This window comes from Anastrepha obliqua, chromosome 4 (genome assembly GCF_027943255.1).
Source record: "Anastrepha obliqua isolate idAnaObli1 chromosome 4, idAnaObli1_1.0, whole genome shotgun sequence".
Taxonomy (NCBI): domain Eukaryota; kingdom Metazoa; phylum Arthropoda; class Insecta; order Diptera; family Tephritidae; genus Anastrepha; species Anastrepha obliqua.
The window spans coordinates 125352475-125380094 of NC_072895.1; the positions used below are offsets into that span (position 1 = coordinate 125352475).

The window sequence follows — 27620 nt, forward strand, 5'->3', positions numbered from 1 at the left end:
TACCCAGTTTTATGTTAAAAGTGATTTTTCATGCATAAAAATTGACTTTAAAATTACAAAAAAATATGAAAATCTTTTTTTTTTAAAAAACACTTAATGTCACATTGAAAACAATTTAATTATCTTTAAAATGAGCTATTGTAAAGCCTGATTGGTTCAATACAGCGTTCTCAATTGTGTACACAAAATCGAAAAATGATGTTTCGAGAAAAACGCGTTTAAAGTTTTGGATACAGGCGATCAGGCCACCCGTCGCGTCCTGTTAAAAATTTTGTCACTCCTTCAAAAATACAGATATCGACTTGAAATTTTGAAAGTATATTCCTAAATAGTTGTAGAATAGATTAAAATTATTTCCAAAAAATCGATTTTTTTGACCCGATAAATGAGGGTCCCCCCTTAAATGTCAATGTAAAGCGATAAACACAGCGTACTTACAAACACACGCACCCACAGATGCATATGCGCAACAAAAGTCCTACACAACAGACATTTATATACATACGTACATGTTTTTGTGGGCAGATTTTTGGGTAAATGCTGGAGCCTCCCATTTATGCGCATACATGCATATGTACATACATCTACTCGTATCCATAGAAAGCGCATAGCACACGAGAGCAACGTTGCAACATTATAGCGTTTTGTGCCTTTTATGCGTGTAGTAGTTTTTACCTCATCTTTGCCTTCTATCAAATTAGCCTAATAATACTCCAAAAGGTTCAAGTGAATTAGAGACAAGGTACGGTAAAATGTGTTTATTTGCTGCCATCGCATATTCAACATCCAACATACATGTGTATACATTTGCTTCTATATTTATTTTATACGCCTATTCATATCGCACACACAAACACCAACAAATGTATGAATTTATACGCACACATAAAGCTAGGCATGCAAACAGGCACCTTGCGACAGTCACGTTACATCAAATGGAGGCATTTCCCATACTCTGTCCTAGCTGCTGACGGCAGGCGGATGGCAAATGGCGGAAGCCAGTCAACCAGAATTGATGCGTTCGTGGTTGCATTAAATGAATATTTCGTTGGCGGTGCTGTTGTACACATAGGTGTATATGTAGAGGTATGCGTGCATATAGAAACATGTTGTAACATGTTAGAATTTTAAAATAGGCTGACAGTTTGACTCTGAAATTGAACTGCATGTCTTGACATTTGCCGCCACAAATGTTACTACAAATATTATAAATCTGTATTTTGCGGCAAAACATGTCAACTCTGGGATGTCGGTTTTGGTTGGTGGTCAAAAGAGGGCGAGGAGGCCCATTTTCCATGGAACACTCAGCGTCTCCCACCTACTGTCCAAACTACCGAGAGTCGTGCCTATGAAACAGAACTAAATTTATAGACTTAAAGCACTTCAAGAATGAAATAGACAGAACATCGCCAACTCGCCAGCAAATTTCAAACCACTTCAGTCACCTCTGCATTGCATTGATTTCCTCACCATCTTCGTCGTACTCCGATGCGCACAACATTTCAATTCGAACTCACTGCTATTGCATTGTTAACATTGTTGTTGGCATTGCAAGTTTATGCAACTATTTTCGGTATTGGGACTATCACGGACGAGTTTCCGAATTTTACATGAAATACTTTCGATTAACGGTTGTTCATTTCAATTTTTTTACCGTTTTACAACTCCAGCTCGCAAAAAAGTTTTTAGTAGGTGTCCCTTAACTGTGGCTAAATGAGCTTTAGCGCGGACTAAGCATCTCAGTGCCTTAAAGCTAGGGTGGTTGCATAGATTCTAGCAGGTTCTGAGCTCGAAAGATAAGCGAGGTCTTTGAATGAGAGATAAGGATAAAAACTGAGGCGAGAAACGAGAAAAACATTAGCACAGCTAACAATACTAGCTCCAAAGTACAAGCCAACCTTACTTGCAAAGGATTTCGATAACCTTAAAGGGGGCACAATAGGGAATGTGCTAATTGTTAAACTCTTTACCAATACACAAAACTCTATCTCATATTTGCTAATGTACATTTTCGAGACCGGACTGTTCTCCTTCGTTGTTACGAAGGACACTGCGTTTCATTTTTTAATTGTGTTGTAATAGTCGAAATTGATTGCAACCGGTTATTGAAAATATGCTTTCTTGAGTTGTGTCTCTTGCGGCAACGTATTTAATAATTTCATCTTACTTAATATCGAGTTGTGTCGTTTTTTGTTGTTTGTGCTGTTCACTTAATTTACAACCTTGAATCGACAAAAGAGTCAATAAGAAATGCGTATTGTAATTGTATAAAAAAATCAGCTTAACGAACAAATTTTAACAATAATCTTCATAATCATTCTCATACGTTTTAAGGACCTTTTCTTCTCAATAAAAATCGTTTCATATTTCTAAAATATTTTATAAGCGTAAAAATACTTTTTTTCGTTTAGTCACAAATCACAAATTTTGAGTTGTGTCTTTTTTGAAGAAGATGTGCGATATGTGTGTGAGTCAGCTGTGTGGTTTTAGCTGTGTGTGAAGACCATAAAAGCGAATAATCGCACGGCATATAGTTTCAGAGGAATGAAGTGAAAGTAAATTAAAAAAAAAATAATTATTCACAAGTAAAAATCTGTCCCCTAAAAAAATATTCGGCAAATTTTACATAATCTAAAATGAAAAAACTACGGAATTAATTAAAAATATAAAATTATACTTTAAATTATTCAATCAAATTATTTTCTGCCATTCAAGGTTGAAGCTGGCCACGGCGCGGAATTAATCACCTAACAACTGCATATTACAGATAGCCACGATAACCGCTCAATTTGTATTATAGTTTATTTATTTGGGTCTCATGCATCCCGACTTCACTTTACACTGAAAACGCTGCGGTCGCCGCCACCGCTATTTGCTTCTGGTTATGCTAATTTTTATTGACCCAAATACGTATCCAAGTATGTACATACATATCTATGATATGTATTTATATATATATACTAGCAAACCCGGCCCCCTTCGCTGGGCACACTAAAATAGAATAGATATGGTTTAGAACAGAAAATATATGGTTTTCATATTATTTATTTCTTTATTCTTTATTCAAGCGCTTTGGCATAAACAATATTTTTTGTTTTTCTATTTGTTTTTGAGTAAATATAAAATATAAATAAAAGAAAGAAAGATTGTTTTTAAATTTCAAATCAACGCATATGAATAAACAATCGTCTTTTTTCCTGATCATCCATGAATTTTTCGTTTCAATTTATATGTTTTATTAAGCATTGGAGCTTTTTTAACCATTATCCATTTATGTTTTTCAAAAAAAAAAAACGAAAAAAATTGTTTTTTCCACGAACACATAATTTCATTCGGATTTCACATTAAATTCTCAAATTTCGTAAGAAATTATTCACTCTTCCAAAATCCACTCCAAAAAAATTCACAAACAATTTTTACATGTTGCACTTACGTTTTTTTCTTATGGCATCCAAATCAGAAAGAAATATTGACACATTGTAACTCACACTGTCAATTTGACAGTTCAGTTCCGCCCCAAGCGTTAAAAAAGTAAGCGACATTATGGCTGGCTCAAAAGAACGCTGTACCCGTTGCCACTGCTCCGAATTACAACCAAACTTTACGAAACCCATTTTCAATACTTACTTAACAATGTGCATAAGTTTGGTTTAATTCGGTGCAAAGACACGGCGGGTCCACGTTTTGGCATATATTTCGAGACCCTAGTCATCAATAGGTATGAAAATTACCCCGTATTAAAGCACTTATCAACAGCTTTCATTTGATACCCATATTGTACATACACAACCAAAGGTTACCCGGGTCCACGTTTTGACCTATATCTCGAGACCCCAGTCACGTAGCGGCATGAAAAATACTCTGTACTAAGGCATTCACCAACAGCTTCAATTTGATATCCATATTGTACAAACACATTCTAGGCTCCACGTTTTGGTCTCTATCTCGAGACCCTAGTCACGGAGCGGATGGAAATACTCTGAACTAAAGCATTCACCAACAGCTTCCATTTGATACCCATATTGTACATACACATCCGAAGGTTACCCGGGTCCACGTTTTAACCTATATCTCGAGACCCTATCTACCAATAGGTATCCAAACTATACGGAAATCATCTTCAATACCTCCTTAACAATGTGTGTAAGTTTGGTTTAATTCGGTGCAAAGACACGGCGGGTCCACGTTTTGGCATATATTTCGAGACCCTAGTCATCAATAGGTATGAAAATTACCCCGTATTAAAGCACTTATCAACAGCTTTCATTTGATACCCATATTGTATATTACATACACAACCAAAGGTTACCCGTGTCCACGTTTTGACCTATATCTCGAGACTCCAATCACGGAGCGGCATGAAAAATACTCTGAACTAAAGCATTCACCAACAGCTTTAATTTGATACCTATACTGTACATACACCTCCGAAGGTTACCAGGGTCCACGTTTTGACCTATATCTCGAGCCCTATCCACCAATAGGTATCCAAACTATACGGAAACCATCTTCAATACCTTCTTAACAATGTGTGTAAGTTTGGTTTAATTCGGTGCAGACACGGCCGGTTAGCGAACACACACAAAAAGTTGACTTTATTTTATATATAAAATTTTTTTCAGTTTGTGTCCGAAAAAACCAAATATCTTACGGAACCCTATTTTTTTCCAAAATAAAATGTAATTCATGTTACTCGTGGATAATGTAGTTTTCGAATGGTGAAAGAATTTTTAAAATCGGTCCAGTAGTTTTTGAGCCTATTCGTTACAAACAAACAAAGTTTTCCTCTTTATAATATTAGTATAGATACATGCATATGTGAGTATATGTGCACATAAGCAAGGCATACAGCTAGGCGCCGCGCATTAATCCATGCTGTCATGCACGTGCAGTCTGTTTACAATTTTAAGTGTTTCGATATTTTTTTCCGCTTCGTTTTTATTTTGGAGAAACCAACCACGCGTTCCGAGCGCTCATCATTACTCATGTAAGCACATGCAATACTACCCACGTTCCCAAATAAAATAGGAGAAACACACACATATGTATGCCAGGTCTTGTTACCTTGCCGTGTTTTCGTAACAACGAAAACGAAACACACAAAAAAAACGGTGAAACAAAAACAAATTGCTTTGTTCTCGTGGGACTTGCGTAATATCATATGTAGGACATTAGGATGACACAAACTATTTTTTTGTATCCTAATCCTACCCCTAACTTATACTATGGCCAAATAATTAAATACATAGCTTTTTTATTACCTTCATAAATATCGAAAAAATTAAACTGAAATACTGATTTTTTAATGTATCTGTAATTGTAAACGCACGTTCCAAAGATATTTGTTTCTACACTTTTTAACTACTTTTATTTGCTTTTCGATAAGTACTCCAACATTGCGGAACTTTTCATCAAATCGGTTACGCTCCATTTCGCCGCTGCACGTATTTATCTTCGTTAAATCTAATCCTATTTTCATTCTTTAATTTTCCCAGATCTCAAGTTGTTTTTTTTTTTTTACTTTGTTTATTGCTTCATCCCTCAGCGCGTCAAGCTGAATGCTCTTCATCGATAGCAAATTTTACAGGGTTTTGATTTCATCGGCTTCTAATTCGCCGCTTTTGCTTGTCTGTATTTGCTTATTTATTTGAAAGTGTGCAACTGTTTGTTGCTTTAAGCATTAGTCTGTATTTACAAATAATTTCAAATATTTTACTTTCCTTTCCACGCCTAATTCTCGTGCAGCAGACACGGTGTACGAACAGAGTATTTTCTTAATTTAAATTGCAAACAACTTCGCGACAATTTACAGAAGCTATTGGCCAAACAAATATAAAAATTTAAGAAGAAATATATATGTATATATGTATAAATTAAGAAAATACTCTGTTCGTACATATATATATATATGAATAATAAAATTGTATTTAAAATCATTTGAAAAAATCTGACACAGACCCAAATAACATGACATGACGTTTGAGCTACATATGTATATACAGTGAGTCAATAAATGTTAAGTACACACATCAGTCAGATAAAAAAATTCATATGTTTCATTCAATTTACATAAAAATTTATTAGAGCTTGTATATTTCACATTGTAAATAAAGTAAGGAACATAAAATCATTCTTTTCAATTCACTACATACTAGTTTTAAAAAATAATAAACAAAAAACTTTGCACTATCGTGATTTCACATAAAAAAAGTTTAAGTACACTTTATAAATAATATTAAAAAAAGAACAAAAACAAAAAACGTGGAATAAATTAATATTTTGTTGGTCCTCCACCTGCATCGATAACAGCTTGTAAGCGTCTACGCATGCTTCTCACTAACCTTTTAGTGTCATTTTCTGCGATTTTGCCCCACTCCTCTGATAACGCATTTTTAAGCGATCCCTTTGAGGTTATATTATGTTTCCGAATTCTTTTTTCTAACAAATCCCAGACATGTTCAATAGGATTTAGGTCCGGTGATTGTGGGGGAGTATGCAGTTGTTTGCAGTTGTAAAGGAGCCATTCCTTAACTAAATATGACGTGTGCTTGGGGTCGTTATCCTGCTGAAAAAGAAATGTATTTTCATCGAGCCCCAATTGCGTTGCACTTTGCTTAAGGTTGCTACGTAAAATGCTTAGATATGAATGCTTATCCATAGTAGTTTCAATAAATATGGCTGCCGCCATACACCCCCAAATCATTATGTTACCGCCACCGTGTTTGACAGTTGGTATTAAATTTTTTATCTGCATCTCCTCATTAGGCTTTCTCCATATTTTTTCGCTCCATCCGGTCCATAAATATTATATTTAGATTCATCGTTAAATAATACGTTATCCCAAAAGGAATCTGGCTTTTTTAAGTGCTCCTTTGCAAAATCCAAACGTTTTTTTATTAATAGGTGATATTAGAGGTTTTCTACGTGGAACTCTTCCATTGTAACCAGCTTTATGAAGTACATTTCTAATGGTCTGAGGATTGACGCTTGTTGCAGTTCCTTGTAGCAATTCATCACGTATTTTTGGAGCAGATTTTTTGGGTTCAGCTTTGATGGCATTCAAAATATATCTCTCTTCCCGTTCGAAAATTTTTTTTGGACGACCAGAACGTGGTTTCTTTTGCACATGTCCATTGCTGTTGTGAAAGTTAATAATATTTTGTACGCTAGAATGTGTTTTTCCAACAATTCTTCCAATTTCACGCAATGATTTTTTTTCCAAATACAATTTGATGATCAGTTTTCTTATTTTCATCGATATTTCTTTACCTTTTCCCATTTCGTCCACTTTGAACTAGCGCCTGTATACAAATGTACAAATTATCAATAATAAAATGCTAAAACCCAAACAAATTTAAATCCGTTATTTTTACAAAAACAACAACGCAACAGTACATATTTGCGTGTTGTACTTAAACCTTTTTTGCGTAATTTTAGCGCTCATTGAGGGTTATTTTACGTATGCATCTAAAATGTATAACGGGAACAACAAAAAAAAACCGGTTTTCATGACAACAATGTACTTTTTTAATGATACAAAGATATTGCATGAAGTTTTTTTAACATAACTATGATAATTCTTAGTGTTTGTAAGAAATAACAAGGTGTACTTAAACTTTATTGACTCACTGTACATATGTATGTATGTATGCATGTACATTCACTGCCAGTTCTTTCGGCGTTTGCTAACTTAATTACAAGTTTTTAAACAAATATTTCATTGTATCCACAATCTTTGCCTAAAAAATAGGCAAACCGTCAGCATTAAGGGTGCGCAAATCGACTTTCCCACAGCCTTCCCTTAATTTTACATATTTCATTTGCCATTTTCTTGCCAACAGCCACTTAAATTAAAGCATACCACTGCTCTCCTCAGGGTTCTACTTTTTTTTGCTTTTAAAGTGCTTTCAGGTGTTTGCCGCCGCGGCCATTTCTCGTCACGAATTTGAAGCATGGGCTACCAAATCAAATCAAGTCAAAATTTATGCGCTTTAACCCACCAACTGACAGCTTTATACACCAACAGCAATACCTATAGAAATACACGTGTCAACACAGGGAATAAAATAATAAGAACTACAGCAGCCAAGATGGAAATGGCAGCGATAATTTGACAAAATACAGCGGCAAATATCAAATAACGCCGCCTCTCTTCCCTCGCATACCCGCCCTACGATTAGTATCAGTTTTTCCTCTGCTCAGTTCTAAATATTAACGTTTTAGCTGAGCCTCTTTCTACTGCGCTCTACTACTTGGCCGCCGCTTTTGAAAACAGTCACTGTGTTGCTACAATTGAAGATTTTGTTGCTAGTTTAAGTTAACAATTTCGAATATATTTCGTGACCGGCATTCGATTATAATGAAATTCAGTGTAAAACCCACAATTCAATGGCAATGAAAGGATGGCAGCGATAATTAAATGAAACGCTTCGTACAGCCTTTTCGCGGGCCTATGGGCTATGGTGGCCGCCGAGAAGCTCACGGCAACTATTATTTATTTGTTAGTTTTTTTTTTATTGCTTTATTTGTCGCTGGACACTTGTGCTGATTGACATTTTAATGGAGTGTATACAATTGCACGGCGACAGTGAAGGACAGTGAAGATGGCAGATAATAAAAGACAACAGGTTAAGAAGCAATAAAGCAGAGAATATAGCGTTAAACTGTGAGAAGTAGCAGTCAGGCGTCTACTTAAGGGAATAGAGCTGATAGAAGGAATGTAATGGAACGAGAAGCTGAATTTAACTGAGTTGTGATGGCGAACGTCTAAGTTATACCCAAGATGGCGCTCAACGCCACTCGCAGCCTACATATAGTACATACCTACATATTATAAGATTAGCGGCGTGAATGTGAAAACATACAATTGTCCTTGCACCCACATTCATGAGCTCTGCACAGTTGCGCTGCGGCAACAAATAAAACATATTCACTTTAAAATTAATTAATTTAATCAACAGCACGCCACTTCACAGTTGACACTCCGCACTCGGTACGGATGGGGCAAGCAACAGTGTTGTTATTGTATTCCTCTCATTTCACTGACTGTTTGCGCATACACGCATACATATATATTTGGTTGTTTGCGATTAAAATGCAATTGAAACAATTCGATTTCAGATCCGATTTAAGGGCAGAAAACTCTCACGCCATACGTACATTCATACAAGCACATTGTGTATGTAAAATGTTGCGCATTGTTATATTGGAGAAAATACGTAACACCGAGAAAGCAAAAAAAAAAAAATTATAAAAAGTTAAGACATTTTTAAAGCAGCAAAATGTTGGTGGGCCGCTGGGTTAAGTTCATTGTTCTAAATGGAGAACGTAATTGAGAAACAACCTGCTCAGGCTTGGTACATATTATGTATTTAGTACAGACACGACCAAAAAAAATTTTCTATTCAGTTAAGAGGCTTTCAATTATATTAAATTCCACCGCGTATGTTGGTATGTTGAAAACTGAACTGGCTGAACATTCTTTCTTAACCCAAGTCATACTCCGGGTTTTGTTGATAAGTAAGTAGATATATATATATATATACATACGAATCTTCATTTATAAGTTATCTCATTTAAAAAACGTTGCCGATGCTCACATACACTAAGATAATTATTTGGCAAGAAATCAATAGCTAAATGAGCAAAGACTATTAGGGAATTTTTATTAACGATTTGTTCTATAGATAGTTCTTTCGCAACAAAATTCTTTGAAATTGTTAACTCAAATTTTGTCAACCTGTCGTGTCTACACCAGACCTGCTTGTTTGTCATTCCCAGAAGTGGATGCCCCATTCTTTAAGCGTATAAGTGAAACATTATTTTTTTCCTCTACAAAACCTTTAACTTAGTTGGCAAACAAACGGTTTTTAATTCCTACATGAAACAATTAAAGGAGGGAAATAACAACACACACTTTTACACCTTACACAATATCTCATTAAATATTGGAGAAACTTTCATAGCCCACACATTTACTGCAAGATGTGATGACGTTAATGAAATGTAAAACTATTGTTGTAAAATAGTATTTTCGGGAACTTGCGGCTCACAATACACAAGGACATGCAGGAGCTGCAGAAATGCAATATGAAGGAGAAGTGAACGCTTCTTAAATGTAATTAATTTTCATGTTAGAAAAGGTAAGCCGCAAAATCATTCAATTTTTATTTCATTATACTAAAATTTTGGTAAATGGCGGCAGAAGGGCCGCAAGGACACAGCTGTTGCTACACAAATTACTAAAGAAATAGGAAATTTCGTTTTTGTTTATTAAAAAATTTTGGAATTGGAGAAACTATTGAAATAAAAAAGAAAAAGTTAGTGAATGTAAGTGAAATAAAGAATTAAATAAAAATATGTATGTATATATATTTATATGAAGTATATAGAAGAAAACGCTATACCACAGACGGAAAGCAAAGGAAAATGCTTGGGCAAATTACGTAGATATACCATAGAAACGAGAAAGTAATCCACGGACTGTCGCCTCGTTTTCAATTTAGTGGCAAGCTTATGACAAGAAAAAATAAAATAAAATAAAGAACATTAGCAAATTGAGAAACACAAAAGAAGCAAAAACTAATAGGGAGCATAGTGAACTGCAAACGAGCCTTGAAAACAGGCTAAACCCATTTAAAGACGAAGCAATAGCAATAATAGCCTCCCGCATGGCATTTTAAAAATATTTACACTCACACAAGCTCTAACAAGCACACATACCCACTCGCATGCATGTTCTTACATGTATAGGCCAACAGAGAAACTAGTAAACAAGCAAATAGTAACGAAGCGAAAGAAATTGACAACAATAGTAACAGCAAGGCATGAAAGGAATGTAGAACAAATCCTGAACAGCAGCAGAAAAAACATAGAAAACTAAAGAGGAAAACCACAATAGAAGTTGACCAATTGAGGAAGTAGAATGTGCAAAGACATTTGCTCGCCCATGGAGGGGCAGCGCAGGACGGCAAGAGGCAGCAATGTGGGCATTCCGACTGTGGGTGTTACATGACATTTTGCTCAGTTCTTGTTTTTTCCTTTTTTTCTTGTTATTCTTCGTTTTCTATTCGCATATGATTCAGTGAATCGAAAAAAACAGAAACAATGGCTACTTTTCTCACCAACATTCGTTGCTTTCTTTCGCTTTCATTTGGCTTTCATTTCCTTTCAAATGTCATTAGACACGCGTTGATACATTTTTAGTAGCATTTTTTTACTGGTGCATTTCTCCAAGAATTGAAATGAAATGTCCTGTAGCAAGTTTTTCTTAATAAGATTTTTTTCTTATTTCTAGTCGTTCTTTGTTCTCCATAAATTTTGTTTTCTTTCTTTAATATTTTCACATGCTTAATTTAAAAAGTTTACTTATCTCTCTCGCTATCCTGTGGACGTTCATTCGCTTTTGTTTTTCTTTACTCTATCTTGGCCATCGCACGGACTTCTGTAGCAAATATTGATGCAATTTTCTTCAATTAATGGCGATCGCTATAAAAAAATGGTCTTAGGGCGTGACTATCAGTCAATTGGTCCTGGATTCGTGGCTATTACAGAGTATTTTTTAAAAGCTGTCGGCTGTCACCGAGCAATGGCCAATGGCCGTTCTTGCCGTGAAAAAATTTTCTTATAAAAGCCGAGAACGTGAAGTTGTAAAACAACATCATTCGCACATACGAATTTGGAAAAGAGCCTACCTATAAGAGCCTCTAAAATGATAAAACAGCACTTTTTTTAAACAAGATGAATGGGCACCATTAATTGTAGCTTTTTAGTAATTAAATTTGTTGTGGGAAAATATGTATAACTTTCTTGTTTTGAAGGTTATAAAAAAATTTTGATTATATTTTTTTTATTGCTTTTAATTCTATTTTTTTTTCTTCTAAAAGTTGTTCTTACTATAGCAGCGGAAATTACAGGCCTTATGCTGTTGGCATTCAAAAAATCCAATTTCGGGAGATAGTCCTTTATTGTGCTGTCATAAGCTGTAAAAAATACATGTCCAACTAATTGCCTCAATCTATAAATCTCTTGCGTGGCGCAAACGGAATGAAGAAAAGCTCCACTAGTTCAGTTATCGACTTCGGACGTCACGTCCACTCAAGTAAATTAACTAAATTTATATTTGACAGCTGAAATATTGTGATTTTATTTGAGTTTTGCAAAAACTTGGAGCAATTCAGTTTTGAAAGAAGTTTGCAATTTTACGTGCACCTCCTAGTTTACGTTTCCTCCAAGATACTTTCAGAAATTCATACTATGTCTTGCCCATGGGTGTACACAAGAGTTGAATTGTGTCGGACGGAGTAATACATATACATGTATTTCACTACATTCATACACTTATTCCAGTTTCCTACTCACCGATAAAGCTTTTCCGCTTGTTGATCGTGGCGGTTATCTGTGCCGACACCCCGAAATCCGCCAACTTGACGTCGCCCTGTTCGGTCAGCAGAATGTTGGCGCCTTTGATATCACGATGCATTTTTCCCATCGTATGCAGGTACTCGAGTCCTTTCAATGTTTCGCGGCACATATAGGCGATTTGTTGTTCGGCCAGCGGCCCAGTCACTTGGTAAATATCCTGTAGACTTCCACCACCACAATACTCCATACAGATCCATAATTTATCGCGTCGCAAATACGAACCATAGTAGGTGATAATATTTTTGTGTCGACAATCGCGCATCATAATAATCTCCTGTTGGATGATTTGTATGTCATCGGTGGGCTCGAGTTTGATGACTTTAATGGCAGCCAGTTCATTGCTCTGTATACGCTTCGCCTATGGCAGAGAGAGAGAGAGAGAGAACAAAAGAAGAAAATAGAATATTAGAACATTATTTTTTGCGGCTACGGTGATGATGTGTAGGTTATAAATGCCGAAGATAATGAATGCAAATTGCGCTTATTATTACTCAAATGATTTTTCAAACAAGGCAAAGTGACAATTGTGTTGGGCAAACACTTTCAACCGAAGAATAACACTGTGAAGCGCACACGAATGGTGGGAAGATTGCCATTTACACGCTTGATCGCCAAAGAGTTTCATTAGCTGATGGGTGGCTGATGGGTGCGCCAATTGAAAATTTCAATTCATTTCGCTTTCACTTGGCGCATAATAAGTGCAAACCGATAGAGTTTCGATGGAGGCCAAAAAAATTGATTTCCATTTTACTATAATATTATATTATGGCTCTAGCACAGGAGCCAACGTCACCCGCACACGGGCACACGCACACATACACATGCGTAGAAGAGCAAATTTACTAACTCCTTTACAATTTTCTTATATTTTTTCACAGTGCAACACCCACTACCAGCCCATATGCAGACCATGTGGCACTCACGACCCACACCCCTACTCTCTAAACTTTTCGTGTCTACTGCCATTTCATGTTGTATGCAAATATTTGAATTTTCAATAAATTTCACTGCTGCACTTGATGTTTTTTCTTTGCTGCTTCTCCCTTTATTTGTTGAAAATGGAAATGGAAAACTTGGCTAAAAAGCACGCGACGGGGACGGATTGTGGAGGACCGGCGATAGGGATCGGTGAATTCAATCTAGAAACGACACAGATGGAAGAAGGAATTGCTAAAAGCGGTAAGCAGTTAGTTTTGTTGATTGCTCTTTGGTTGAAGATAGTTGAAGTTTAAGTAAATCCATTAAATGCCATTCTGTTGGCTATTTGACTGGTATATCGAAAAGCGGGTATCGTTACCTTGGTGGCGACGTGCAGCGAAAGGAGGGGCGATACAGTTAATAAAGGGAGTAAATGGGATGGAAAATAAATTTGTTAAAAAAGCTAAAGCAGTCGCGGTAAATTGCATTTTCGAATTTTTTTGAAAAGAGCTTTTAAATGTAGGTGAAAAATAGATAACAATTGTTTCAATGAATTAACATTCTTGAAAATTATTATTTTATACTGCAATGCCCCGTACATAAAGTAAAATTGGCTCTCTCTAACATTCTTCAAAATTAATTTATAATGCGCCTAAAAATATAAATTATTTGCAGAATGATATTAAAACTGTGATTGCTAAAATATAATATTTATAGTCATAAAACATCGTGCAGCTATTTTTTGCAGTGACAATTTTTTGGTTACTTCATCGATATTTAAACCCTTTTTTTTGTCACCATGAAATTTCACCATATTATACTGACATTGAATACCTCACAAAACAACATACCAAAAAAGTCTAAAAATCTGTTTCCATTGTTGCTGATTTTTCTCAAATTTTGTAAAACATTTAAGACTTTGATTTAGACTGGTTTTGTTAAAAAATGCTTTTTTGCTTAAATCTGATTGAAGCTGTTTTTGTTAAAATGTACTCGTCATTTTTTTTAAACTGTTTAAAATCTTTTAAATTTTGTTTATTTTTCGCAAGATGTTTAAGATCTTTGATTTAAACTGTTTCTGTTAAAATACGAATTTTTTTCTTAAATCTGATTTAAACTTTTGAAAACTTGTTTGTTTTTCGTAAATGTTGTAAAAGCTTTAGGATATCGTTTTTTACTGCTTTCCTCAGAATAAGAATTTTGTTTTCAAATTCATACTGTTTTTATTAGAATAGGATTGTTTTGTATCTTTTTTTATTAGAATTTAAATTCCGTTGATTTTCCTCAAATTTTCGAAAAAAGTTTGGAGTTTCTTAGAATAAAATAATTTTGTTAAAAACAAAATTATAATTTTTTAAAATTTTGGCGTTGTTTTTTTTTTGTAAATTTTTCAAAAAATTTGAGACTTTGATTTTTATTGTTTTTGTTGGAATATGAACTAAGGTTTGTAATAAATTCTCAAAAAAGTAATCATTGCAAAACTTATAGTTGCACGATGTTTAGTGGTATTCATGTTAAGGATATTGGCGATGAAAGTAAAGTTTTACTTGACATCAAATTTGAAACAAACCTTCAAAAACAGAAGAATTCTTGCTTTAATTTATTTATAATGCCATCGACGCAAAAAAATCTTCTACTTTTAGTCTATTTCGACTGTTTTTTGCAAAAGTACCCAATGTGTTATTTTCAGATTTGTGTAAATTTCTACTTCAGACATGAACCACCAAATTTGTAGCAGCGAACAAAAAAAGAAAAGTGACTAAAACATGTGGCGCTATCTAAACAAATCTTCCAATCTTCAAATGATCACTTGAACTCCAACGCCAATTTATGGCCCATTTGCACTGATAGTATTGGCCACATCACAGAATAAGTTCGTCACCAAAATAGTTTGCCTTTCGCCAAGCAAAATTCAATAAATTTAACACTGCTGTTTATAACAGGCGAGCACCTCGACCATCCTCTTAACGAAAGTCACCTTTCATCTCCATTGAAAACAGCGCACAAACTGCAGAGATGGAAACAAGTAAACAAGTGCAATGAGGCGCCATGAAAGGATGCAAGTACTTTTCAACAACTGCGGAATTCTTGTGCAGGGCCCTGCATTAAATCCGAGTTTACAGCAAATGAGAAAAACATGAAGCTGATCAGCACCAGGTGAAACAGAAAGGAGGAGAGGATGAAGTTTTGCGGTTGCTAGATGAAATTGGATTGTTGATGTAGATAAGTATTGCAGTCGTATTTGTCATGTTTACAGGTCAGTGCATTTTTCAATTTGCATTTGGCTGCATTTTTCGCTAGATTTATAATCGAATGCATTTATTTCGCCCAAACTGTGGTTATATCAAAATCAATCTTGTTTTTTTTAACGTGCAATGCGTTCTGAATGTAGCAGATGAAAACTCAAAATCAAATGAAACGCTATTAAATTCTTTTCTTTGCCTTTTAAACGAAATTCTTCGAATCCTTTTGTTTGCCTGTTTGCATTCTCAATTTTCAGCAATGATTTGGGTGCATTTGAATAATTTATAAGGTTTGCAGGTGGAGGTGGCAAGGTTTACGATTTATTTTTAACGCGCTACCATAAAATGCGGAAGAGTGCTTATTTTCGCTTCCACTATTAATATTTTTTTTTTACTTTTTGGAATGCCAACGAAAATTTGCAATTCTTCCCTTTATCTGAAACTAGCAAACCCGGCCCCCTTCGCTGGGCACACTAAAATAGAATAGATATGGTTTAGAACAGAAAATATATGGTTTTCATATTATTTATTTCTTTATTCTTTATTCAAGCGCTTTGGCATAAACAATATTTTTTGTTTTTCTATTTGTTTTTGAGTAAATATAAAATATAAATTGAAAATCAGGAAAAAAGGAGATTGTTTTTAAATTTCAAATCAACGCATATGAATAAACAATCGTCTTTTTTCCTGATCATCCATGAATTTTTCGTTTCAATTTATATGTTTTATTAAGCATTGGAGCTTTTTTAACCATTATCCATTTATATTTTTCAAAAAAAAAAACGAAAAAAATTGTTTTTTCCACGAACACATAATTTCATTCGGATTTCACATTAAATTCTCAAATTTCGTAAGAAATTATTCACTCTTCCAAAATCCACTCCAAAAAAATTCACAAAAAATTTTTACATGTTGCACTTACGTTTTTTTCTTATGGCATCCAAATCAGAAAGAAGTATTGACACATTGTAACTCACACTGTCAATTTGACAGTTCAGTTCCGCCCCAAGCGTTAAAAAAGTAAGCGACATTATGGCTGGCTCAAAAGAACGCTGTACCCGTTGCCACTGCTCCGAATTACAACCAAACTTTACGAAACCCATTTTCAATACTTACTTAACAATGTGCATAAGTTTGGTTTAATTCGGTGCAAAGACACGGCGGGTCCACGTTTTGGCATATATTTCGAGACCCTAGTCATCAATAGGTATGAAAATTACCCCGTATTAAAGCACTTATCAACAGCTTTTATTTGATATCCATATTGTACAAACACATTCTAGGGTCCACGTTTTGGTCTCTATCTCGAGACCCTAGTCACGGAGCGGCATGAAAAATACTCTGAACTAAAGCATTCACCAACAGCTTCCATTTGATACCCATGTTGTACATACACATCCGAAGGTTACCAGGGTCCACGTTTTGACCTATATCTCGAGCCCTATCCACCAGTAGGTATCCAAACTATACGGAAACCATCTTCAATACCTTCTTAGCAATGTGTGTAAGTTTGGTTTAATTCGGTGCAGACACGGCCGGTTAGCGAACACACACAAAAAGTTGACTTTATTTTATATATAAGATTTTTTTCAGTTTGTGTCCGAAAAATCCAAATATCTTACGGAACCCTATTTTTTCCAAAATAAAATGTAATCCATGTTACTCTTGGATAATGTAGTTTTCGAATGGTGAAAGAATGTTTAAAATCGGTCCAGTAGTTTTTGAGCCTATTCGTTACAAACAAACAAACAAAGTTTTCCTCTTTATAATATTAGTATAAGTATATGTAGATAAAAATACTTATTTATTTGATTTGAAGAATTCAAACGGAATCGACGCTTTGTCATTAAGAGAAAATGGATTTAAGATAAAAAATTTTATAGTTAAAGCTGCAAATTTGTGAAAGAGATACGTGATTTTAAAACACGATCTTCACGGTGCAAGAAGTGATGGGAAAGTAAAAGTTCCGGTAAATAAAAAACAATAGACTTTATGTCCACACAACTTTTTTCTGATACTCTTAGGTGTGCTAGGTGTGTACTATTAGGACTCATTTCGAACGCATTTCTTGGAATAATTAAAAAAAAAAAAATCTGAACATGAAATTAAGCTCATCGAAATTAAAGTTCGAAAATTAAATGAAAACAAAAACTGTATATGAAATATTATAAGTGTTTTGAAAGAGTTTTGCCGTTTTGTCCATTCGTAAGTCTAAATAATTTGCTACGTTGGTAAGTTATTAAGCGGCATTGGTGGTAGTGCTCTCGAACAGTTCTCTTTGTTAAGGGGACAGATACCTTTAAACGGTCATATTTTCCTTGATTTTTCTTAAAATTATTTTAAATGAAGAAGTCAATATATATTTTTTAAAATTGGCATACAGTTTTTTTTTTTTTTTTTTTTTTTTTTTATTTCAATCATTTAAAATGGCGGATGCACATTCAATTCTTCCAGGAAGGTCGCAGCGAGGCTTCTCAATCGGCGGGCATTGGAACATCGGCGTCAGTGACCTGAATACAAAACACTAAAAATTTGTTTCTTTATTAATGACATAATTTCTATATGAATTAAAAACAAATGGAAAAAAAACTTCGCGGAACAAAATGCTTCCGGCGAATTTTCCCACTGAGTAAAGCCATGTCAAGTGATCCTCGAAAATTTCACTAAGTCACGGATTTTAGGGCAAGATGTCTCGTTGTGTAGTCAAGGTCATGTTAACGCTGTTCTATAAATATTTCGCGCAAATTCCAATTTTAGCAATTGTTATTAACAATCAAAGTTTTAAGCAAGATTAAATTGACAAATTAATTACTCCAAAACTACAATAGATAATGACGTGAAATTTTGCATACCATTCAAGTATTGTCTGTACTATTTTTCAAGTGGTAATAACTCTTTTTGTTGTGACAAATAGATAAATAAATAATAACTTTTTGTAATCAGTTGCATTTTTTCATGTTTTCTTCACGCTGTTAAACAATCGGACTTACGCATAATTGTGCGGAAAACGCTTACCTTCAATAATCTGAAAATAGAATTTTGTACTTTTACTCCATTTCTGAGATATTGACTGTTTTGTAACTTGATGCGGTCGACGGTGGCATTGCTGTTTGAGGGACCGCGCAAGCTGAAGCAGCGTACAACTAATTTCATTAAAATAATTATATTGTATTAAAAGCCCGAAAGATTCCAACTATAGTACATTTTAACCATAATATGACAGTTGTCTTAACTTTTTTTACATTTATTTGCTGATAGTATTTTCAAACAAAGAATCGTCTTTTGAAAAAATTCGACTTTGAATTTTTTTTCCAATCGTAGGTTGAAACTGGTGATATTGCCGCGTGTTTTTTATCGCGGTTTTGATATTTTTTGTCATGAGCATCATGCTCAAGTTGAGAGCAAAAATCAAAATCGATTGCTTTGAAAGCACTTTTCGCCCATTCATAGAGAGCTTCAGGGTTGCTTGTATGATCACCGCTTACACGTTGCATACTTGCTTTATGTGCTAATCTCTTCACAGCTCTTACAACTCCATCGCACGCTCCTTTTCCATGAGACGTTGCGAAAAAATTCCATTCAGCGTCGATAGCAAAATCATTCTTATGATGATATAAATTTAAAAAATTAAATTTGTTTTTGTATTGTGAACCTGCCCCATCGGAGAAGTAAACATTTTTTTTTACATTTCTACATCCACATTTTTTTTTCAAATACTTCGCAAGTCGTGCATTGAATAAATGGACAGAATTCGCGTCATGAGTCAATTTTCCAGATATTATCACAAAACTAAGATGATAAGCTACTCCATCTTTGCGATAATATATAACATAAGGATGGAGAGTAGCTTGAGTATTAGACCAATGATGGGATTGGATTGCATCTTGAATCTGGAAAGTGTAATTTTCGGCAAAATCTAAGCTGACAACATATTCTCCATCGGATACAGTATTTTTTTCTCAACAAAATATGCTGCTTGAATTTTCGATAAAAAATCATGTTTAAGGACTGCAGATAAATAGGCACCAAGCGTTTCTACAAACTTTGCTGCTTTCTCTGTTTCTTGCACAATATCGCATCTGTAACGGAAATATTCTTAATCATGCGTGATGTACTATAATGAAAATGCACATTTTTTTAGTAAGCCACTTCCCACAAAGTGCTTTTGAACGCCTCATAAAGGTTTACAAAACACCTTCATGGGCACGTGGAATTTTTTGAATTACGCAGTTACGGGTCAGTGTTCACCCATTGACTGTATGTGATTTGTTTTACTTCATTTTCGGTCAAAGTTTGTTTAATGTGTTCCATGACTGCTGATACTCCGGGACATGCTTTGCAATCACGTAAAAAACAATGGGGCGTCGAATAATTAATTTAATTCATGTCTGATTCCATACATTTTCAAAGACACATTCTGATGCGTTTTACACACGCAAACATTGTGCGTCCCACTTTGCCCAGCGACAATGCATTCGCGAGGCCGAAGTTCTTTGAATTTTGATAGACCAATTAATGCTTCAGGGTATTCTATTCTAAATTGTTCGTGTAGATCATTCAGATTAAAAAGTAACAACCTTTTTTGTTCTTTTGTTTTTTTACCGTTATTAAAAACAGTTTTGCAGTCTTTTATTCCAGGTAACAGTCTACTTGAATAATCAGACAAGTAGAAATTACGCACTTTTTCGAAAGTCAATTCTGAAATTTTTTTTCCACGTTTTTTAGGTGGCACAGATGCAAAGCCATTTTTTCTTCTCAATTTTTTAGATTTCGATGCCATTCTTTTAGAAACAGAAAATGTATCGCACATTTTTTTCACGGTCCAATTATCTGGAATTGTTGTGAGAATTTGAATTTTATGGTTGATAATGTTCTTTTTAAGCAAAGCGTCTTTAATATTTTTCACAAAAGCTGAGTATGGATTTTCCGTTTTTTTCTGATTTTTTAACTCTGCATTTTTTACAATAATATTGAAATATGCAAATATGCTCTGTCACCAGTCACCACTTAAAGCGAACTAACACAAAGCAGTGTCGAATTAAGTCAATAGGCAATAAATCCTGTGCGAGCATGTTCAAACGTGCACGCTGCTTCAGTTTGCGCGGTCCCTCAAGCCGCCGCGCGACCGATCAGCCGATGGCAGCATGCCACCGTCGACCGCATCAAGTTACAAAACAGTCAATATCTCAGAAATGGAGTAAAAGTACAAAATTCTATTTTCAGATTATTGAAGGTAAGCGTTTTCCGCACAATTATGCGTAAGTCCGATTGTTTAACAGCGTGGAGAAAAAAAAGAGTTATTACCACTTGAAAAATAGTACAGACAATACTTGAATGGTATGCGAAATTTCACGTCATTATCTATTGTAGTTTTGGAGTAATTAATTTTTCAATTTAATCTTGCTTAAAACTTTGATTGTTAATAACAATTGCTAAAATTGGAATTTGCGCGAAATATTTATAGAACAGCGTTAACATGACCTTGACTACACAACGAGACATCTTGCCCTAAAATCCGTGACTTAGTGAAATTTTCGAGGATCACTTGACATGGCTTTATTCCACTATTAATTAACTAAAAAAATATTTTTTCGAAAACTTAAATTCACATGGAAAGTAATATCATAAAAAAGATGTGTGCAAAATTTCAGGGATATCGGTCAATATATTTTCGAGTTATCGTGTACGCCAATTCGAAAAATATAGTTTTGAGAAAAACGAGTCTAAAGCCGGCAACGTAACTATACCTCCCCCAGCGCTCGAACGCAAAGTATAGAGTCGTTACGGTTGACGATCTATAATATAAGAAATACTTAAATTTACGTTCTCTTTTGACGTATTCTTATAGGATTATATTAACATTTTATGAAAAAACAAAAATTTGTTTCTTTTTCAGAATTTTACAGGTATCTGTCCCCTTAACTTACAGAGGTCGACAGCCTGTAGTGCGCGTTTTTAGAACCACAGCGCTAGTAACGGGTGAGTCCAAGGATGACAAAAATACCAGTAACTCTTGTTAAAATAGGTATCCCCATATGTTGCACCGGATTTCATCGGAATGACGCTATTTGTAGTAATTTTCCTTAAGCGAATAACTTTAAATAAGGAAATAATTGCTTTCCAATGTGGCACATGTATGAATTACGAGGATCCGAAGAAGAGACTTTCGAAAAAGTTAAAAACTGGAAATATATTCAAACAAATCGCGAGCATCGAATTTGTTGCACAAATATAGAACCTAAGAACAAAACTGGTTGTTCCTACACCGCAAAATGCTGGCTGCATTAATGACTTTATGGGTCAGAAAAAATAGTACGCCTCAACAGCCGCCTACTTTCATGAACTGAAAGTTTATTGCGGTCGGAAGGATAATCTCGTAATGGTCAAAATTGAACTCCTTTGTAGTGTAAACACAATTTGAATATTGCAAACTACAACTAAACATTTGCATATTTTATTAACAACAGTAGATAGGTTCAATATCACTGAATAGTGTTATTCAGCACAGGTGAGCACAAGTTCATAATGAGTTACATAACGTAAGTCCGATTACACACACACACACACACACACACACACACGTCTATTTATACACAAACGCATGAATACTCAACGGATAATCATAGTTTCATAGAACCAAGGATAGGTCAACTGATCTGTAGTACTCTGTGCTGTGAATTATGTTTCACAACACCTCAGCATGTTCCCGTAACTGTAACTAAGTGTGTAAGAATAACGAATCTGGAAGGCAACAAGCAATCACCATTGAACACTTCGTATACCCATCAGACTCTCCACTCTCTCCCACACAGGTTATGCTAACAAAGTGGCGCTGGTTTATTCGACATTTAAGCCCAGAGCGATTGCAACGATAACTGAGGAATATCTCACACACACTCTAACACAACCGTTAGTCTATTGAATTACATAGGGTGCATCAAAATTAGCTGCAATCAGAATGGGTGGTAGATGTCCTGTGGAGAGTTTGCACTGCCGAGCAGGTTACGCCCTGCTCACCCGGCCATGCACAAGAATACTATATTGTCAGCCGAGTAGGAGCAAAATTATACGGTCAATTGGATCAACGTCGTTACCTATAGCTCGTCGGATGGTAATGAGATTGGTGAGTGGACATGCCAAAGTGGGCAGGGGAGAGAAGGATAGAGCGTCAATATTCCCTCAAGGCATATTGGGTGTGATGCAACTAGCAAGTGAGTAAGCATGCATGTAAATGGCAATTCATGTCAGGGTTTGTTCGGCCACATAACATCGGGATACAGGGCAAACCTTTTAGCTCACTGAGGCACGCATTAAAGAAAAATCGTATAAAAAAGTTAGATCTACAGTCTGACTAGTGAGTTTTTGCTGAAATTAAAGACGACCGTTCAATTTTCTCATTTATTGCTTGTTGCAAAATAAATTCTGTTTCGAGCTCATACATTTTTAATAATTAAACTTTTATGTACTTATTGTATATGCTCGCCTACTTTGAACCAACGACAACAATCAATGCGTTCGCATTGCCATTTTTCCTTATCCCCTTAAAGCATTTCCTGCAATCTCCTTCCGCAGTAATGATGTGATTTTGCAAATTATGCTGTGCATTGATGTTTCGCTTGGAGAAATGTCAGTATCGGAGCTTTATATATTTTTTATATTTTTATTTTCTTTCATCTTCCTTCAGATGCTATATAATCCGCAGTAATGGCAAAGAGTGGTCGGCACAAATGAGTGGGTGACAGTACGCCAACCCAATGATGCGTCAGCCGTTTTCAACGTGTGATAAAACGTCGGTAGCCTTCTCCTCCACTATATAGAATTACATTCACGTACTTACTTGCCACACATATCTCCACCACTTAACCATCACTTTTTGTCCTTTGTTGACTGATTTCGTGATGGCTGTTTTCTGTCAATATTTTCCATTGTTTATAACTATGTATGTATGTATGTGTAACAACTTCCCCCTTTCTTTAGCTATTTTCTTTTCTTTTTCTATTATCTGATTTCCCTGGTAACAGTTCGATTGGTTCGATTACGCCCCTCTCTCCGACTTGCCGCTCTAGCTCTCTTCAAGTTTCATATTCAATTTTTCACATTTTATTGTTGGAATAAATAAACTTTTATTCCCTCTACGCAAATCCATCGCCATATTAGAGATTTTTTCCGGATGACGCGCAGTGTTATTTCCTATGAGTGTATTATTAAAAACCTCCCGGAACCATAGGTAGCACAAGAGTGAAGCTTATTTGAGTAAATTTGCAGTCCTAGAAGAAACCAGACGGAAACCAGTTCTCTCGAGAAACTGCTATGTTTTAGTCAAAAACTCCTCAATCAACTTCATCCCCAATTCTTCAACTGAATAAAAAATAAAAAGTGATTAGTCATGATGCAGATGGGACGCAGGCAACTCTATAAAAGTGATAAGCTTCGAGTTCTTCATAAGAAACATCTGTAGTAGGTGCCTATGCCAAGAAATGAAAGCTGGTTTTCATGGAAAGGATGCCTGTCAAGGAACTGTTTTAAATATAATAACAGTATATTATTCAACCTTTTTTAATTAGCTTTTTCCCCGAATTTGTGTTCTGAGGTTGAAATAGGGAGACCTTCGAACGGCAGATGTGTGTGTTTTTGTGTGAAACTTTTTCATGGCAGAAATGCTTTCGGTTGGTTTGCAGTTCTCAGCACAGTAGCGAAAACATTAGAAGCAATTGTTATTTTCATTTCATATTACTAAAGAACGACCGTACCTTGCCATCGGCATCAGTATGTTCGATCACAAAAGTCGATTCGGTTTCGGTTCGATTCGGCCTTAAAAATCGATGTCCCATCATTCTCTAGATATTTCATTTTTACAGCTGGCATCGAAGCTCTGCACATAACTGCTTATCCTATGCATCTAGTGAGTATTTCCAACAAATTCACTATCCAAGTAGTTTTCTCTTTTGGAAGCTTCACTTCTTACGAATTCCTCCTTTATTATCACTTGCCTCTGGCAGATAATGATGATAAAGTATTTTCTTTAACGGTCTTCTTTCAGCTATTTGGCTCCATGTAAGGCGATTCTTTTTACTGTTAATATCCATTTAAAAATGTGTATTTGTGTATGTATGCCGCGTCCTTTGGTTACCCTAGAATGCTGTTTTGTATTGTTGTCAGCCTGCAATTTTGCTGTATATGCACTTCTCAGAGATAAATTGCCAAACTAGTTAGTGTAAATATTGCACAATTTTTCAAATAAAAAGGAAGTAAAAGCAAATGATAAAAACACTATGGCCAATTGCCCTGTTTGGTTATTTCCTATTTTCCGAAGCCAACCCAAGCGTTTAGTCATACTCACACACCCAGCCAACGCCCTTTCACACATAAAATGGCGTAAATTCCCTTGTACAAAAAAAAAAAAAACTAGCAAAAAGCAAGTCGTTGCACAATGCGAAAATATTTTGCAATTTATCGTTTGGTTCACAATAAATTTGCCACTAGCAAAAATGACCTGTCACACCGACAGCTATGCGTGCGAGTGCCAGTGTATGTGTGCAATTCCAGTACATTGGACACAAGACAACTAACTTTTTGTTTTGCTTTATTTTTCTGATGGAAAATGCCAATTGAAATTCTATAACTTTCCGCATAGCCTTTAAGAAAACCTGTTAATAATTCTGATTGATATATATTAGAAGGCACTTCAAAGGTAGGAAGGGGGTTTTATGAAGAACTGTGTGGTGAAATATATGTAGACACAGTTGCACGAGTACATACATTATTGCTGCAGGATAAAGGTTCTCCAGAGAATTTATAGACTACTGGAATTGCGCAAGCGATAAAGTAAACACTCTAGACAAGGGAAATTAATTATGATCCGTCGGCTAGCGCATATCTTTCTTTTCTGTTCGAATATTAATAAACCCAAGTATTACCCAACTCTCGCTCACCAGACACAACGAGCGCAGTAAGCATCACACAATAACCGAAGCTACACATAGCACTGCATAACAAAAATCTTTCTAGACACTCTTAACTAAAAACCATGGAATTAGGATGAAAAGTTCGGAGGATATTTTTTTTTAATTTTCGTATGAAATTAGAAAATTGAGTTTATATGGTTTTGTTAGGCAATGAGTTGTGCTTTTATAAAACAAAAAAAAAACAACAAATAGTCAAAAGTGGTGAAAATATTGATTTGCTATAGTTTTGTTGCGAGGTATACTCTTTTTTCTGACCTTAGTGTGTAGAGCTTTGTTGCTCGCTTTTCCCACCGATTAAACCTTACAATATTTATAATTGCCGTCTGTGATGCTTTAAAACTCCGTTGGGCATTCGAGTCTGGCCAGACTTTTCAGACTTCCTAGCTTCCTAAAATTTAACTTTCTATCGATTTATGGATATAACATTTTAAAAAGGATCCTCGAACAGGACAAAAAAAAGCCAGACCCTGGTGCCCAATCGAAGGTTTTAAAAAAGATGTCCAACGGAGGGATAATATTATATTAAGGAAGTTTGTGAAAAACTCAACAAATAGGGCTCAAAGAGTGTATGATTTATTTCGAGTAAAAGATTACACTTTAGAAAAATATAAAAACAAAAATCTACGAACATTTTTCCTTATTTTCATGACATTTTAGCACGCATTCTTATATGTTTTATATTTCACTAAAATGTAAAAAAGAAAAAACAAAAAAACAATTTTTGGAAATTAGATCAATATTCACGTTATCATCTTGTGCTAAAAGTCCAATTCTTCTTTATATTCCTTTCGCTCCTGTTGAGATCGGTTTTCAACTCAACTTATTCACTTGACGACCTACCAACTCCCTCCCTCTCCTTCTATTAGTTGTTCATGGCACAATTTTTCTCATTCCCTCCATTTTATATGTTTGATTCATTATTGTTGCTTTTTGACATTGTTTTTCTTGTAACTGACATAAAATTCAATTTGTATTCTAAATGAATTGGAATTGGCATTGACCCAGACCGGTGTTACTGCCCGTCACGTACACTCTTTCCTTGCTTTTCCTTACTACCTCTCTGCTGAGCACAAAATGCTACAATTTTATGCCATGCAACAGCAATAGCAATAAAGTCAATTGTAACATAGTTAACCGCCTTCGAACAGAGACCGCTTCCCAAAGGCCACTTCAATGTTAGAGCTGCAGTAGCAAACGAAAGTTCAAATACTTTTTTTTTGTTTTACATAAAATATTCATTGTATTATTGGCACAATTTTTATGGGAACATTTAACGAACTTTGACTGTAAATCAGACTGGCATTGTTGCGGGGGAAATACTGACACCAGGGATACTAGAAAATGAATGAAGTTTTTTTTTACGAAATTCAATTTATGTTCTTTTTTCATATGGCAAAATAATTAAAATTAAAAAGTGTTGAAATATTGAAGGAGATATGTAGAGAAAACCCCGTTCTATTCACACGCTGACATGCGTCTTTGTCACTGTATTCATTAAATGGCGCGGCATTCAATTAATTTAATACAATCCATTAATTTCGTGTAGCCAGCAGAATGAAAATTATGCTATTATTGTTTTGTTAAATTAATAAGCGTCATAAATGTGTGAATGTAAACCGGAATGAATGTAAGCCGTTCCAGGTAAGCAATAATCATTATTCAATTGCCAACACACACACACACGAAATTACAATGACCTACACATATGTACATATCATCCTTTTCGCAATTAATTGAACGCTGAACGAAAAGTCAGCTTGCAATATAAAATGTTTCAATTATAAATTAATCAAATTAACGAAGGCACAGCAAAAAGTTAACAAAAACGCAGGGAAAATGAGACATAAGTACATACATAGAAGAATTAAAAAAATTCACTAGGATTTCAATTACTAAAAGGCGTTCGGAAATGAGCAGCAGGGCCGACTACCCTCTCGCTGTTGCTGGTGATGCTTCAACGAGAACTTATAGCAAATATTGTATGTGTATACGTGTGCATACATGTATGTGTGTATGTATTTGTGTATATTCATATAACATATTTTACTTATACTTATAGTAGTTAAAAGAT

At 35.1% G+C, this 27620-nt stretch overlaps 1 protein-coding gene across 1 annotated transcript in view; it reads right to left on the reverse strand.

The window, feature by feature from the left end:
* Positions 1-27620, reverse strand: part of LOC129244412 (mitogen-activated protein kinase kinase kinase kinase 5) — a 74933-nt gene that overhangs the window by 38864 nt on the left and 8449 nt on the right. Inside the window, exon 2 of the mRNA XM_054882033.1 lies at positions 12361-12781. Coding sequence (XP_054738008.1) covers positions 12361-12781 — 421 coding nt within the window. The remainder of the gene's footprint in view (positions 1-12360; positions 12782-27620) is intronic.